At 41.7% G+C, this 16,713-nt stretch overlaps 4 protein-coding genes across 4 annotated transcripts; 3 read left to right on the forward strand and 1 right to left on the reverse strand.

Annotated features, from left to right (window-relative positions):
* Positions 1-206: 206 nt before the first annotated feature.
* Positions 207-11,287, forward strand: LOC138141558 (cyclic GMP-AMP synthase-like receptor). The gene is made up of 9 exons (XM_069062295.1): positions 207-415; positions 8,884-9,002; positions 9,052-9,308; positions 9,364-9,502; positions 9,551-9,706; positions 9,752-9,883; positions 9,933-10,058; positions 10,111-10,300; positions 10,349-11,287. Exons 2-9 carry the CDS (start codon positions 8,892-8,894, stop codon positions 10,966-10,968), a joined length of 1,731 nt encoding a protein of 576 aa, XP_068918396.1. The 5' UTR covers positions 207-415; positions 8,884-8,891; the 3' UTR covers positions 10,969-11,287.
* On the reverse strand, positions 566-8,885 carry LOC138141559 (titin homolog). Its single transcript, XM_069062296.1, has 4 exons — positions 7,675-8,885; positions 6,862-7,058; positions 5,767-5,983; positions 566-1,113 (listed from the first exon to the last, which is right to left on the reverse strand). The coding sequence occupies exons 1-4, from the start codon at positions 8,598-8,600 to the stop codon at positions 768-770; spliced, it is 1,686 nt and encodes a 561-aa protein (XP_068918397.1). The 5' UTR covers positions 8,601-8,885; the 3' UTR covers positions 566-767.
* A 1,684-nt stretch (positions 11,288-12,971) lies between the features above and the next one.
* LOC138141563 (venom allergen 3-like) lies at positions 12,972-14,425 on the forward strand. Its single transcript, XM_069062302.1, has one exon. It carries the CDS (start codon positions 13,527-13,529, stop codon positions 14,400-14,402), a length of 876 nt encoding a protein of 291 aa, XP_068918403.1. The 5' UTR covers positions 12,972-13,526; the 3' UTR covers positions 14,403-14,425.
* Positions 14,426-15,008: 583 nt separating this feature from the next.
* On the forward strand, positions 15,009-16,015 carry LOC138122093 (venom allergen 3-like). Its single transcript, XM_069036226.1, has 2 exons — positions 15,009-15,501; positions 15,551-16,015. The coding sequence occupies exons 1-2, from the start codon at positions 15,065-15,067 to the stop codon at positions 15,963-15,965; spliced, it is 852 nt and encodes a 283-aa protein (XP_068892327.1). The 5' UTR covers positions 15,009-15,064; the 3' UTR covers positions 15,966-16,015.
* Positions 16,016-16,713: the final 698 nt, after the last annotated feature.

The following is a 16,713-nucleotide window of genomic DNA, read 5'->3' on the forward strand; positions in this document are numbered from 1 at the left end:
ACCCCGACATACCACACGACAGCCGATTCAAACAAGAACATATTTATACCGATTAAAAAATCCGGAATTATAATTTACGACAGCATCTTGACGCTCACGCGTTTGTACAACTATAAACACGCCAAAACAAATATCTTTACGGTGGCATTAAATGTAGCTTTAGCTTCGACCGGCTCTCGGCACCTTAGGGATTTTTGCCGCCGGCTGTTGGTTTGACATCACTATGTAGGCTGACGTGTCCTAAAAGTAGTGAAGTACAGAGTACAGATTAAAAGGATAAAAACGAAGGGCAGGGACACGTCAGATGCAGTTGCGGCTCGAAGGTTTGGTGCCAGAGCTGCAACTTTTCAGTGCAGTTAATTTCAACAACTGTGACTGTCGTGATAAGTCAACATTTGAGCCGGTACTACTCAAGGTATGTTTTTGTGTCTGCAAATTACGTAACAACTTGTGCAACCCATCCGGGGGTTTACTCGTTTGAAAGCGGGTGTGATACTGCAGGATTCGTGTTGTTTTTGCAACAGGACGAGTGGGGGTTGGGGGGAGGGATAGTGAAAAAATCAGGGCCGCCAAGTTTCTCACAATTTATTTTTTCTATAAAATATAACTTGTGCGTTCCGCTCTTACGTACACTTTTATAAAATTATTGCCTCTATAAAAGGAAACTGTATAAAAATCCGTCTATAAGAAGCACTGCATGTCGGTGCTACGGGAAAATGGCCGACCGGCGCCATCTTTCTCCTACGACTAGTAGCCTAACATTAAACTTATTGTGGGTTCGTGGTCTCGTCGGAGGGGTTCGCGATGCTCTCTCTCCTCCTCATTCTGTACTCGGTGGGCGTCAACATCCCCCTGAGTATGGTATCGTAGGACACTTTCAACCCCTTGTCCGCCATCTTGCAGTACATGTCCCAGCACTCCTTCTCCTTGACGGAGCCGAACCTGGGCTCTCCGTCGTCGACGGCCTCCGCCTTGTCGCCCTCCGCAACACCGGAGTTCTCCGCTTTGGGGACTTCCGGCACCTCCTCGACGATCTTCGTCTTGATGTCGACGGTGATGGGGTCGGCGCTTTTCGTCTCTTCGTCCCCGATCTTGACCGACTCGTCCTCCCCGCTGCAACAGAGTTCATTTTCACGATTTCGAGTCACGGTTTAGCGGAATTCCAATTTTCTTTATCGTGTGACGGCATGGGAATGGCAACATTCTTCGGCCGGTTTTGTTCATGTGCACGCGAATATAATTTCGCATCGGGAGACATGAAATTGCGCTGTTTTTTCATCGGAAACGTTCGTTTCATTTAATGGTAGTTGAATGATTGATTTTATCAGTGCCACCGAAAGCTACGGGAAAATTTCAATAACTTATCAAAGTCGGCTGGTACCGATCGCGAATGAATTGCAGAGTTGAAACCAGTCAATAACCTAAATATTACAGACCGTGATCGGTCGCGGGTTGTCCTCGGAGGGACAGTTTCCCATCAAAAAAAAATCTAGACCCCAATCGGAATTGATGGTCCCAATTCGGACGTGGAAATCGGAAAAACCTGCACAGGATGGGCGACCTGGAAAAGGAAATAGGTAACTGGAACAGTCGCTTTCGCCTTTTATTTTACACAACCGCGAATATTGATGCGCTGATGATTTATTCGCCGCTGTCGAGTTTCCCACCGGAAATCATTTTCACTTTTATGACCTGAATTGTTCATTTTCCACAAAAAGACAAACAAACATTCGTCGTCAACGAACAATCTTCAAGCAGATTTCGTACACGACTTAGTTTCTAGTCTCCGAGCGTCAGTTCGGGAAGATTCAAGGATTTAGTCTGCTGACAAGATTTAGTTCGACGACTTAGCCTCCCTTTAGACTTAGTCGTGCGACTTAGTTCGCCACTGATTGGCGACCGACAGTGACAATTTTTCCGCTATCACTAAACAGTGACCCATCAATCAAAATTACCATGTGGTCCGGATCCCTTCAATCACGTAATGCGCCCCACATTGGCGCCTGTGATTAAAATGTGTGTCGATTTCTGTTGTATCGACTGTCGTGGGGAGGTTGGAGGCGAGGCGTAAAATACAATAAATCATACAAACTCCTCAACATTTTCGTGATGGGTAAGGTTCAGTTGCAGAGATATCTCTAGGTAATACTTGAATGTCTTGTGGGTTTGGCCCGACTCTCGGGGCCAGCGCGTGATGTTTGTTGCACATCCTGCCGGGGACATCGGCAGGAAGTGCATAGGACCTTGTAATTGGGGTGGCGACACGAGTGTGGCTCTTGATGAAGTTTTTTCTAGGATTTTGTGTTACGTGCCGGTTTGTTGGGGAGCAACACGCGACTCGCTACTAAATTAGGTCTTTACTTTGAGGTGGTAATCAGGGCTGGATTTATGGGGAGGCATCTGAGAAGTGAGGGTTTGAGTGACTCGTTACTGGAGAATCTCGAAGGGGGTTTTTTCGTGTGTGTTGCGACAGGAGGGATCATGTCTGTTGTTGCTATCTACTTAAGTAAATGATGTCACGGAATCGTATGATTATACACAAGTTTTATCAGGAAATTGTGCGCTAAATGAAAACTCTCCCATTTATTATTTATAAATGGGAGAGTTTTTGTTTGTTGTCGGGATTGCAACTTTTGATAAGAATCTAGATACTGATAAGAACGCAAATATAATAACAATGTCGTTTTGAATCGCAACGAAAAATAGGTAATGTACCGAATTATGTGCGCAGATTGATTAAGGTAGAAAATTAATTTAATATTTTTGTTGGTGAGTCATTTTGGCATTTAATACGATACATCGAAATTTTTGCTTTTAATAATAATTACATTTTTAACTTAATTAATGCCACACTATTGTGAATGATTTTAATGTGCCGATAACAATACAATAGTGTTGATGTTATTAAAATTATTAAATGAAAAATTACGTGAACGTATCTGATATAATGAACCAAATGGCTCGAATTTAGAACACATTTTCTGTCTGACAAGTCCTTCATTATTATAATAGACGTAAGAAAAATAATTCCATTAAAGTCAAAACGAGTGGATATTTTACAATTTTTTTTTCTAGATTTTATTATGTCGGATGACCTGATAACTTGTTTTTGACCATGTATGTAATTTGATTTTGTGAATTATATTTTATGCAGTCTATTTCTACTCCTTGTCTCTATTTTTATTATTTGATAATTTGGAAATTGCAAAAATTGTGGATGCGCCGGGATAATCTGACCAAAATATGTACATATTTCTATACCTTTACTGTTTGACAGGCTAGGTGTAATTGAGAACTGAATTTTTTTCACAGTTTATTATGACGACTTCGACAAGGAAAATCATAGATTTTTGTATTTTTTGTGATATGCAAAAATAGTAGATATACTTACCAAGAAATTTTGGGATTTTTAAATGTTTTTGTTTATTGAGGAACAAAAGAAGACTGAAACGGCACTTTGTTTTGATACAGTTGAACAAAAACAGCCTTGTCAAAAATGTTCAGTTAACAAAAAATGGTGGATGCGCCGGGAAAGTTTTGATGATATACCTATTTTTTTTTCTAAATTTAAATTTAAAGTTATAAATTGTTTTAGGTGCTGTTTTTTTTTGCCCAACAGTAAAAAGGATTATGTTTATTTTGTATAACAATATTTTTATATTTTAGGAGTATTTGCACCACTTTTAATCTAGTTTATTGAACCAGGATAAACAAAGAAGAAAAACTGACGTTTTCAGTCTCTTGTTTTATAGACTGTGATATTTTTGACGAGCTAAACGATTTTTCAAAAATTGCAAAGTTATGTGACTAACAATGAACGTCAGTGAGAACTCTGATGAAATAAAATTTTAATTTTTCTGTTTCCAAAGCTTAATTAAGTCTTAATTCATTAATAATAATTAAGTTATTTATTATATTTATTCCAACAAAAAAATTCCGATTGCAGGAAAAATGCAAAAAAGTGAATGTTACAATAAAGGAATAAAAACAAAAGGGTAATGTTTCTTTTAGAAACCTATTTGACACATAAAATAGTATGATCAACAAAATAAAGGAGATAACAAAATTTCTGAAAACATTCGTCGTAACTTAATAAACTATGCTTTGCCATTCGCAATCTTTCTTCTTGAAGTTTCGGCAAAACCTTTCTTCATCATATCGCATTATGTTATGTCGTATTAACTATTTTGTTCCTAATTTTTTTTTGTTAAAACGTAATGGTGAATGCGCCAGGAAATGTTTAGTACTTTTTTCAGCATAAAAGATAAAATTTGTATTTAACGGATTTTCTTGTTGTGAATGTAATTATGAAAGCTGCAAATATGTTACTCCTATAAAAAACTATACACGTGACAAAAAATGTTTAGGATGTTTATTTCTTTTTCATCGACCTAGATCATCTTTTAAAGTATGTAGTACTTTTTGAAAAATTCTGTTAAGAATTAGTTAACAGAGAATGTCTCAAATTGACAATATTGTAACGGGCGTTCAAAAACTCGCACGTTTGGTGTTGACTGCGCTTTGGAACACACGTTACTTAACCTGCATAACCCATGCTTATGCATATGGGAAAACATCAAGCGAGTATTAACATTCAAAAACGTACAGGCCAAACGGATTAGTTTCTGAACATCCGTTATTACATAATTTTTAATTGTAAATTTAAAAAAAAATGGTGAATGCGACGGGAATAAACAAGAAGCGTATCCATATTGAAAAATATCGAATATCAATCATATCAAGTAATTATTTGTTTTTTGTGTGTATGTTACATAATGTAATGGATTTTGTGTAACACAATAAAACTGAAATTTTGCATTTATTACAAAAATGGTAGATACGCCGGGAGAATTTTTTTAATGCAGGAACGAACTGAACTTAAAAATCCATATTTCTGTCTTTTATAATAAATAAGTGGATTAGAAATTTGCAAATTGCAAAATAGTGCATACCCCAAGACTGAACATATTTATACAGGGTGTATATAAAATATATGTGTTAATTTTAACACGCAGCAGAACTTGTTAATGAAACGTTTTTTCCGTTTGAATTTTTTAAGAAACCGCGTTACAAACTTAAAATTTTGAAAAAATTAGCCATCAAAATGTATACCCGCCTAAGGGTAAGAACGAAAATTTTCTGTTGTGATAGAAATAAAAAGTTACATTCTTATAGAAAAAATAAAATAATAAAAATTACAATTCTCATGGTTACAAAAAAAAAATAGAGAGTAGTTAGTCACACAAAACGTCTCGTTTGGTAAAAATTGGGGGGCAAAAAATCTGGAAAAACTACGAATTTTGCAAAATTTTATAGAGAAAAGTTTCATAAATTGGCGAGTTCTTTCACTGGTTAAAATTAAAACAGTTATTTCAGATACACCCTGTATATCTGGATGGAACAGAAAAATTGTATTCTATATCTTTCTCCATGTCCAAACTAACGAAACAACTTACTTTTTTTTGTTACTTATTAAAAATGAGAACACAGAGATTTTTTATGTTTTTATGTTGGTAATAGATTGACAGATTATTATTACGTCAGGTTAAACAAACAGATAATTTACCTGTTTATGTAAAGTTTTGTCACGTAATCAAAATGTAATACGAATGGATGTGGCAATGAGTATTGGACACTGCTGCCAACCTTACACAAGAAATGTACCACTTTTGATTATGCAAAGCGTGTTTTTTTTAAAGACAGTAGCGCAAATTAGTCATTTTAATAGAAGAAAAAGTGAATCTGTGCCGATTTTAACCCTCTTACCTTTTCTGCGTCTTGTCCGTGGCGCTCCTGACCAGCCTCCGTTTCGGCCCCCTCTCGTCGTCGTCAGGCACCGCCGAGTTGGTGGCTCTCTTCTCCTGGTTCTTCTGGTTCTTGGCCCCGTTGCCCAACATCAGCGCCGTGGCCATGGAACCGCGTCTGGCCGGAAAGCTCGCCGAAAAGCTTCTGATGGCATGTATGCTAGATGACTGGAACGAAACTGGAAACACAACACACACACACATAACAGTGCAGTAATGTGACGTGATTAAAGATATAAAATTGGCAAAAAACGACGGCGAACCGCAATCGCAGCAACTTATTGGAAAACGATCGCTTTTTTTCCAATACGAGATACGAGATATATTTGTGACATGACAGGAATATGTTGGGGAAGGTTTACGAGGGCGATATCGTCATGTCGTGTTCTTATCGTCGGTAGTTTATTGCCTGTATTCGATTAAACATATTTTGTTGATTTTATTAGAGGCTGGCGGGTGCACGACAACCTCAACTCTTTTTCTTCTTATTTACAACCCCGACCCGCTCGGACCCACTGGAGCTCGCCCAAGCGGGCTGCCACACCGGAAACCGCTCTTTTCAACCGTTCCCGATCAATCGATATCTGGCGGCTTATTCGATTAAACATATTGTGTGATTTGTTGTGGGGATGCTATTATCCCCCTCTCGGATCTCGGGGTTGGTGTTTCCGCGAAGGTCGTGCGATGGCGTGACCGTTCCACTCCTTCTCCGCAATTAAACTTGTTAATTAACAGGCGTAGCTGAAACTTGCGAACTCGTCGCAACACACAAAGAACTGCCAAGTTTTTCCATTTGGCTCCGAAACTTTTCCCTCCAGAGTGATTGACGCCGTTCGAGTGGAAGCTTTCAAAATTTTAATGAGGCTTTCGCGTTCGCACAATGGTTTTTTGCCCGGCCCGTCCTTCGTCGACGGCACACGGAACCTCGTTGTGCTTTTAACTTTTTCATTACGGGGTTTAATCGATCAAATAAGTGTTTCCTCAACAGGGACGATTCCAAGTTTTATGGTTCGAATGTCGCTTCGTGTGATGGACGCCGGCACGCAATTCTACTCACCCGATTTCACCGTTTTTCGCAAAGACACGTTCTTGCCCCCGACCACGTCTTTCTCCTCCTTCTTGCCCAGGCTGGGCTTGATGGGCGAGCTTTTCGGCTTCGGCTTCACCTCCACCTCCACCTCTTCCGTGTCGCTGGCGGCGGGGCTGATCAGGGACACCATGGTCACTATCTCGCTCCCGCTCACCGCCACGTACCTGCCAAAATACACCCATAATAATCTTCTACCGGAAGACAACCGGATGCCCAAGTCTAGACACTTTTTACCAAACACAACCACACTAAAAACTAACAACTATGATTGATTCTTGGCGTCACCACCAACGACAAACAGTCCCCGAGAAAAAAATTGTCGCCGAGGCCGCTTGCGGCCGAGGCAAGACAATCCCCAAGATGTTAAAGTATTTTGTTATTCAATACCACTAATTTTTTTAATGATCATTTTTGTCATTAGCTCAACCTGACAAAGTTTCTAATTGTCTTTTAGCGCTTAGAAAACAAAAAAGAATGACGAACGTTTTCCTAAACAGTACAAAATAATTCTAATGAAGAATGGTTCGAACGCTGTTCCTAAACATCTTTTGCATTTGTACGATCTTATTGTCTGTTATTGGTAAACATTTTCAAAGGGAAAAGTGGAAGTGGAAGTATGTAAAAAAATTCAGTTAAGAATATAGTAAAAAAAAGCAGTTCACAATGATGACACAAGATTGGAGAGTTCAGAAGAAAAACTCTTAAAAGGGGCGAATCATGCAAGTTGAAAATGTAAAATCTTTACATCTTTGAAAAGAAGAAGAATTTGTGAAACTCTACCTGTTCATCTCCTTCTTGCTCTTCGGATTCTCCTTGTTGCTGACGCTGTCCTCATCCTCGCTGGTGGGACACTTGTTAACCCTGAGCTTCCCCGACTTGATCTTCCTCTTGGTGGCGAGAAATTTGGGTTTCCCCTGGTCGGGCTTGGTGGGCGCCGACGAGGACCTCACCAACGGAGGCCTCGCCGGACTCTCTTTGATTACAGCGTTGAAAGCGGTATTGCTGCGCTTTTGGAACCTCTCCCTCTTGGCGGCCGCCGTGGCGGGTCTGATTATCACATCTTTGATCGCCTTGGGGTCCTGTTTGTCGACGCTGCGGTCACTGGAGGGCGGCGTGGCCGCGTCGTCGAGAATCTGGGGCGGCTCCTTGTCAACGAGTGGGACCACCACTATGGCACTGGATTTGGTGGGCGTGAAGGAGACATCTTTGTTCTTCCTGATCTGGAAGACGTTCTTAATTGTCTCCCTGGGAGTGAGCAGCGGGGGGATGATCTTGGGTGTTTCTTTGGGCGCGACTTCGGGTTCTTCGTACGGCTCGTCTTCGGTGTTGGTGTTGTGGGCGAGGAAGATGTTGAGGTTGGGCTTGGTCTGCTCGCGCTCTTTGAGCGCTTGTCGGAGGCGATCCGCCAGTTCCTGCTTGGAGTACAGGATCGACTCCTTCTCGAGGGAGCTGTGTCTGCTCAGCTTCGGCGGTTTCTTCGCCTCTTTGAGGCATTTCTTCGCAACCACTCCTTCTTGTTTGGGTGAGGCGAGCGAGTTGTCCGCCCAGGCGATTCTGATGGGGTGAGGCCTGTCGCGGGTCTTCGCCCCTTCGCAGAACTCCTCCGAAAACTGCTTCCGCAGCGACTTCCGCCGCTGGTCAAGCGTCGGCGTCTCGCAGTTGAGGGACAGCTGGCGGAACGTCGCCAGTTTCCGGATGTGTGCCATGGCGTCAGCGAGCTTCGATTCGCATCTTGGGGCGGTTCACGGGCCTGCACCGGAAAGGGTTGTTTACCCTCCGCCCGGAAAACTTTGACTGAAACGTGCTTTACACGCTTTCGCTTCGGTCGGTCATTATCGATTGCGACTTTCGCTTTGTCGCTGTCACTTCTTTGTAAGTCGTGCGGGTGGCTTTTTCGAATTGTAAGGGCGAAGCGTTTTTTATCGGGTCGATGATCCCCGAAGGGCTTGTTTGGTTGGCATGGCAGCACCAATTACGGCTTTTTTCCAGGCACCGACATGGACAACACCAAGAAGTACAACGTCTTGGAGAACGTCCTCCAGAAGGTCAACCAAAAATATATCGCCGCTCCGGACGACGAGATCAAACGGAACAACCGACTGCTCGAGGTACGCTCCCGACAAATCCTTTTACTTGTCCTGATCCGCCGTGTCTCAGGTCGTCGACAGGATCATCCAGATGATGCGCAGCAAGAACACCCTCTTCGACAACTTGTTCCAGAGCAAGTTCTACGGCGGCAGTTACTACGACAACCTCAAAGTAGGGAATCCCTCCGAGTACGACCTGGACTGCCTCCTGTCTCTACCGAAAGCTGCAGAACCCACAATCGAGGTCAGCGATGTGCCCGGGTACGTCCACGTGACCCTCAACATGGCAGCCCTCTACAAGAAAAAAGACGAAGCTCCCAAATACCTGTAAGTTGTAGTTGCTTTGCTTCTCAACTTTCCACAACTCCCCACTTGTCAACAGAGGTTTGGAAAGTCTTCTCGACGGTAATCGATTGTGTACAAAGAAAATTAAGTCATGGATGGAGGGTCTGATGTCTTCAGTCCTCACCAAAAACTCCAAAATGAAAGTTACCGTTGACGACACCACGTGTGTTTTGAAGGTAAGTACCGTGAGCATTTGTTGTCATTATTATAAGAGATGTCACTAGCCCAAGGTGAGAAAGAGTGGTCCTGCTCTCACCATCAAGCTGCAAGGATGTTACAAGGACAAGGATTTCGACATCGACATCGATTTGGTCCCTTGTTTTACATTTTTTGATGAGCACTGGCCAAAAAAAGGGTACAGAGAGAACAAGACCCAGAAGGTGAGAATCTGACGGCAGTGGACCAGTCTTGACAGTTGCTTTTAGAACACTTTCTTCGTGGTACCTAAGACTCCGAGTGACGACCAAACCGACTGTTGGAGACTCAGCTTCCAGGAACAGGAACGACAGTTGATTAGTAACTACGCCGTGATGAAGCCGACGATAAGACTCATTAAAGTGTGTATTTCTTCTGTTTGTAGCCTTAACTCTCTTCATTCTTTTTTAGAAAATAAGAGACAGACATGACCACACGAAAATTGCGAGTTACTTCATCAAAACCATATTTCTTTGGGAACTGGAGAATCTTGACCCAAGCTTGTGGAGCAAGTCCCTCAGCTTTGTCTTCGTCGTGGTTGGTCATTCTTCCGAATTGTACGCCTTTTGTTGACTTTTGATACTTACAGATGTTGAAAAAATACATGGAGTACGTCGAGAAGGGAAACATTCCGTACTACTGGAACGCGGAGAACAACCTGATCGAAAAGTTATCCTCCGCCACAACTTCCGGAATTGCCAACAAGTTGAAAAACATAGTGGACCACATCGAGAAAATATGCATAAATTTGGAAGTCTACGGAATACTTCATTACTTCTGTAGGTAGTACTGCCAAAATGCGACTTTGACTAACTCCCTTTCCGCAGTGAAGTCGGAAGAGTACGATATCGAGACGTTCAAGAAAGACGTTCCTCTGAGCAAGAAGCAGTTGAGACAGGCGGATGTGGCGAGAATTTCGTCCCAACAAACTTTGCTCCTGTCAGATGGGTTTGTTCTGTCTGCGTGCCAAACTGTAAGTGTGGACGCCGCTCTCTCCTCCTCCTCCTCGTCCTCGTCGAGTTTCGAAGAAATTAATAAAGACATGGTGAAAGCATCGACCACATCTTCCTCGAGTTTTGAGGACATTACTAAAGACATGGCCGAAGCACCGACCACAACTCCCGACTTGCACCAAGTGCTGTCCAGATTGGAAGCGAAGATTGATACGTTGATCTCCGAGCAGAAGCGCTTCTTTCAAGTCTTCGAGACCGCGGTAGAGAGGATCAACAGTTGCGAAGCTCGGATCAAAGAGATCGCCGACACTGTCGACAATAGTATCGGCAAGGTTGTGACGGCGAATGAGGAACTGAGGATGAAGATTGGTCTTCTCGAGAGGAAGATCGACGAGTTGCCCAAGAAGGTTGAACCTTCGATGGACCCCATGTTCTTGCTGGATGAAAGCGATAAACTCGGAAGGACAGTGGAATTTTTGCAAAATCACACATAAATTGCCTCAATGGGAATATTTCTAATTTCTATGGTTTAATCCTTACCAAAGAAAATATTTTTGATTGAAACTGTCAGAGTCAAACTCCGCAAGTGGCAATGCGAAAAAATATTAGTGTAAAAACCTTCCAAAATGTCTGCTCGAAGATGAAAAATGTTCTATGAGTTATGCTGCCAACCGTATAAAGCAGAAAGTACTAAAGGATTGTTTTAACCTTACTTTTTATTCATGTACTCTCAGATTGACTCGTGCAATTAATTGTCAAAATAAAAGTGTCGATAACGTTTTATATTTTTTGTCAATAAAATTTAAAAGCTGTTTTTTTTGTGTTTCTACGCGAAGTACAAATGAGGTGGTTGTCATTCAGTCAACGTTAAGATCTTGTCACTCTTGTCAGCCTTATTCACCAGCACCACCAGCATGAGTTGGCAACATTATAGACTTTTGACCAAGGGTAAAAATCTCATATAAAACAAAACCTAGATATAAAAATTAATTGAGGTTATGTAGAGATATTAGTAGCGCTGCATGTTAATAAAGTTAATATTTAAGGAATTCGTGTCTAAATTGGGCTTTTTATGACATGAGTGCAGTGTTGGGAGTCAGTTTTATTACCGGTAATATACGGTAAGTTTCATCCCTTTCGGTAATTTTAGTTTTATTACCGGTAACGTTACGGTAATTTACGGTAAGTTTCAACACTTTCGGTAATTTTGAAGATGGCGCCCTCTATCTTCAAACAAATATGATCTGATGCTATATGATTGAAAGTGATTGAGACTATTGAGAATGATGACTGATGATCTAAATTCTGAAATCTGAATTAATCGTTCCAATTTCCAATTCCAACATTCTCGCATCATGCGTAAAAAATCGGAAATCAGAAATTATTTTGCCGAAACAAAGCGCCAGGGAAAGATATCCAAATTTATATGCAAATTTTGTAAAATAGTAAGTGCTTAAAATAGGTACAGTTGCGGCTAGTGAAAAGTGAGAAACTTTGACAAATGAAAAATTTTGACTTTGTAAATTTGTGCTAAAATTGACAGTCGCCGGTATTTATAAAATGTCACTATATTATAAAATAATTTGAATCAGTGGTGTAGGGAATAAAACTCATTGAATGTACAGTGCGCCCACAAATGTGGTAGCAACTTTTACACAAAGTGTCACAAGATGGCACTTTCGAAAAGCCAAATTTGTTCAATCTTGCAACATTCAATTTTTGAATTTTTTCAAAAGAATATGTGAATTAGGTTTTCCGAACAATTTTTACCCCCGATTTGTGCACTAAAATTTGTCGAGATGTTGCTCGAAGGGTTCAGTTATGCATTGAGCATAATGGTGGTCAATTTGAACATTTTCAATAAAATTTAAATTTGAATGTTTTACGTTTGACAATTCTTGACATTTATTTATCTCAATTTAGATAGCGGCGTTGCCACAGACCATCAACTATAGTTTAATTGTCTGTGTTGCCATGCATAAAAAAGGTCTCTGTAAAAAAGTGTCATCTTGCGGGACCAATCGAAAAACTTGCTACCACATTTCTGGGCGCTCTGTACAATGGAGAAACATAAAAAAAAAATGAAAAAAGGGGTGATATTATATTGTTGGATATTATTTAAAATTAGTCATTTTAACACTTGGCACATGCCTATCATTTGTCAAAATTGACATAGTCGATGACGCCAACAACGTCTTTAATAAAAAGTTAATTTACAAAGTAAAATTTTTCAAATTTCGACCGAATGTGTAAATTTTTAGTGTCGCACTGTACATACAATTTATATTTTTGGAACTCTTATTACTAATTGCGATGTTTTTACAAATATTACCCAAAGTTACCAAAAAAACCGTAATAAAACCGGTAATATTACCCAAACAAAAATTACCGGTATTTTTACAACACTGCATGAGTGCCTGAGTGGGCCAGTTTAAAACGCGAGTGCCATAAAGAGCCCAATTTACATACTAACGAGTTGAATACAAGGTTTTTTGTTCGATGAGCCCCTTAAAGGCTCCAAATCGCTTAAAATCTTTCGTTTTGACAAGTTGTGACATTAATTTATCAAAATCTGTTCACACAGGAGAAAATTCTGACAGTATCGAACAAAAAACAACTAATACTCATAACAACTAATATGAGAGTTTAATAAATGTCTCACTTTGCCAGGCATTTTTAATAACCCGTTCAAATTTTTTCAAAATGCGGATTTGCGTACTTTCAAGGACATTAAAAATGACAGGCGTTGACTGTTGTAGCTTGTGGCCAATAGATATCATTAAATTTCCTAGGTTTAGTAAAATTTTATTATTGCAAACCTAAATCAACACGTCGTGGTTCTTTGATTAAAAACAGACTCTGTTTAACTTTCTCTTTGACAGTGAAACCGTGCGAATCAATCAACGACTCGCTTTTAGTTTGGCGCGGCTAGAGTTGTGCAGAATGAGCGAAATGTCATTCTGGCAGGTTGCCGGGAGACTAGTTTATTACGATTTATGATTAAATCCCGATGTGACGTTGTCACAATTCCCTTTTCTCCAGTACCGCGAATATGTGTGCGCTCTTGGCCTTCGCCTTCCTTCTGGTGCTTCAGGTGAAGAGTGAACAGTTCGACCCGACCAAGTTCGACTACTGCGATATAACATGCAAAGAGTTCGACACGACGCACAAGCACTCAGCTTGCAACTGTCACATCGACGAGGGGCGCGAAGAAATCCTCGACGACATCGTCCAGTTCCGCAGAGACGCCCTCGATCTGCACAACAAGCTCCGCAACTACATAGCCTCGGGGTTGGAGAAGAACGCGAACGCCGGAGAAGCCGCCAAGATGATGGCGCTCAACTACGACCTAGAACTGGAGTACATCGCCAGGTGTTCGGCGGGGCACATTGTGACCCCGCCGGACAAGTGCGTGAGACACCACGGGTTCAACTATTCGGGGCAGAACGTCGGCGGGTTGGACACCAAGAACGTCTCGGGGGCACTCTTTCTGATACAGGAGTGGTACGACGAAATCATGAACATTGACAACACGGTCATCGACAAATTTCCCGAGTCGAACTTTCCCAAAATGGTGAAGCACTTTGCGCAGATGTTGTGGGCCACGCAGGAGTACGTCGGCTGTGCCAGGGTGTGGTACCCGGAGCATCCCGACAAGAATTACCGGTTGATGTTGGTGTGCAACTACGCCAGTCCGGAAGGACCCACCAATGTACCAGGACAGCCGGTTTACGAGAAGGGTGAGAAGTGTACCAAATGTCCTGAAGACACTGTTTGCGGGACGAAATACACCGCCCTCTGTGGGTTCATCAACGCCACTCCGACTGACAAGCCGTGGCCTATCGAGGTGAAGTCGACTTCCGTCGTCGCGACTCCTCTACTCGCGTTAACACTTGCGGCAATAAGTCTACTATCTTTGATGTATTAAACATTAAACGATGTCGATGTGAAGCTGTGTTTCAATTTTATATTATGGAAAGAGGGAGGTATTCCAGGGGCAAAGAACTTGTCGAAAACCATCTGGTCTACATCCTTTTAAAAAGTGGAACGCTAAGGTTTTCACAAAGTACTGGTTGCACCAAAGAATTAGCTCAAACCATCATAAAAGACATATCATTAACAGATGCACTTTTTTGGGGTACTCGAGCTCCTTTTGGAGTTCTCTCGCAGCCATGTTCCTCAGAAAGCTGTGGTCACCAGAGTGCTAAAGTCAACGAGGTCGTGCAGTTCTTCGGTCCTATTGCCTTACGGAAAGCACCTGCTTTCGATGTCTTCTTCTGTTGTTTCGGTCCCTTTTGGTCCAAAGAAGACGCAAGGAAATTAGATTATTTAGAGTATCTAAAGATCTTTGTGGTTAGAGGTGGAGAGTCTTTCCACAACCAAAGCCATGTCTGATGATAGTAGAGACAATTGACGTTTCGTTTATCTTCCAACGAGCTTCTTTACAAAAGAAGAGTACAATACACTTGTTTCTTTTGAAAATCGGAGGACAGAAACAAATCTGGTTCCAATTTTTCCGAATTGAAAGTGATTGCAGCAATCGCGTTTTCGCTGACCTGTCAGAACTGTCGTACTGTCACATCACTTTTCATGACCGGCCTCGTTATAGCCTTGTTAATAGTGTGTCCCGTTTTCTCCTTCGACCCTTCGTCGATCAACTACTGCGACTTGAAATGCGGAGACGAAGAGAACAGCGCCTGCAAGTGCGACCCTTTGGATCGGCGTTCGGAAGACCTGAGCGACCTCCAACAATTCCGAAAGCGCATTTTGGAACGCCACAACGACATCAGAACTAGGGTAGCTTCCGATCGGGAGCACCTGCAGTTCTGCGGCAAAGCCTCCAACATGAACGTGCTCAGCTACGACCTCGAGCTGGAGTACGTCGCCAGATGTTACGCCATCAAGTACGTCTTCCACCACGACAAGTGCAGACGCACCTCGAAGTTCGCCAAGCCGGGACAAGTCATCGTCAGGTTCCCCCGAAAGCCGCAAATGAAGGACATCTTCGAGGAGGTGACGGCGTTGTGGTAGGTCTGAGAAGGCAGTCCGGACGGTTCTTATTGTTAAGGATTCCAGTCTGGTGCAGGTCCAGTTCATCACCAACAGTACCATCGATAGCTACGGTGGATATAGGGGCATCGGCAACGCACATATCGAAGACTTCACCCAGATGGTTTGGTGGTCGCATACTCACGTGGGCTGCGCGAGGGTGTACAATCCCGACGCCATTCTAAAGCACGACACTTACGTCTTGATCTGCAATTATGGCGGGTCGAGGGAGGCGAACGTGGTGGGGGAACCGGTTTATAAGAAGGGAGAACCATGTACCGAGTGTCCCAATAATGGCAGGTGCAATCAGAGCTATTTGAAGTTGTGTGGAGTGCTGGAACCTGTGCCCAATGACACTCTGAAATCGATAGCTAATGCCGGTTTAGCAATAAGAAACACGATACCACTAGTACTTCTTGGTTCTCTCGTGTTACATTTTTGAACAGATTGGTTTTTGTAAAACGTACGAAAATAACACATGTTAAAATGTCACATTGAAGTTTGGAATAAAATGAGAAGAATTTGACGCCACATTTAGAATTCCAAGTTTTGGAATTGTCAGTGTCAAAGGTCCTTCAAAGACCAGGCTATACCGCCCTAAAACTTTTCGTTTCGCAACATCTGTATCGTAGAATCTCCCTAGATCAGGTTTGAGGTTATCTCAATAATTTTCAAAAGTCAGAAAAGTTTCAGGTGTACCTAAGCAAATTTTATACTAAAAGACAAGAAATGAAGACGATAATGACACTGAAAAATACAACTGATAACTGAACGCATAGACTACTGAACGTATTCAGTGGCGCAAGCGCCTTTACATCAAAATGGCTGACATACAATTGACATTTGTCATTTACCAACCTAATAACCTGTGCTAATAACTATCAAATAGCTAGTGACTCATACTTACCAACATGACAACACTTTCACAATTGTTTTAAAGAAAAAATGCACTGTAGATACATATAAACCTGTTCACAACTTGCTTCTCATAATCTAGAACCAACAAAATTCATCTACGAGACTCCTGAGAATACACAAAGTCCATTCAAAAATCAAAAAACCAACGTTGCATTTTGCTCGATAATTACTATCGGCAACGCTGTCTAGTGTTAAATTTGGTGAGACTTGTAATTTTGAGGTTAAGTGTTTATTACGTGTCTTGGTGTTTTACGCATGTTTAAGTAATAGTG

Source organism: Tenebrio molitor, chromosome 1 (assembly GCF_963966145.1).
Source record: "Tenebrio molitor chromosome 1, icTenMoli1.1, whole genome shotgun sequence".
Lineage (NCBI taxonomy): Eukaryota > Metazoa > Arthropoda > Insecta > Coleoptera > Tenebrionidae > Tenebrio > Tenebrio molitor.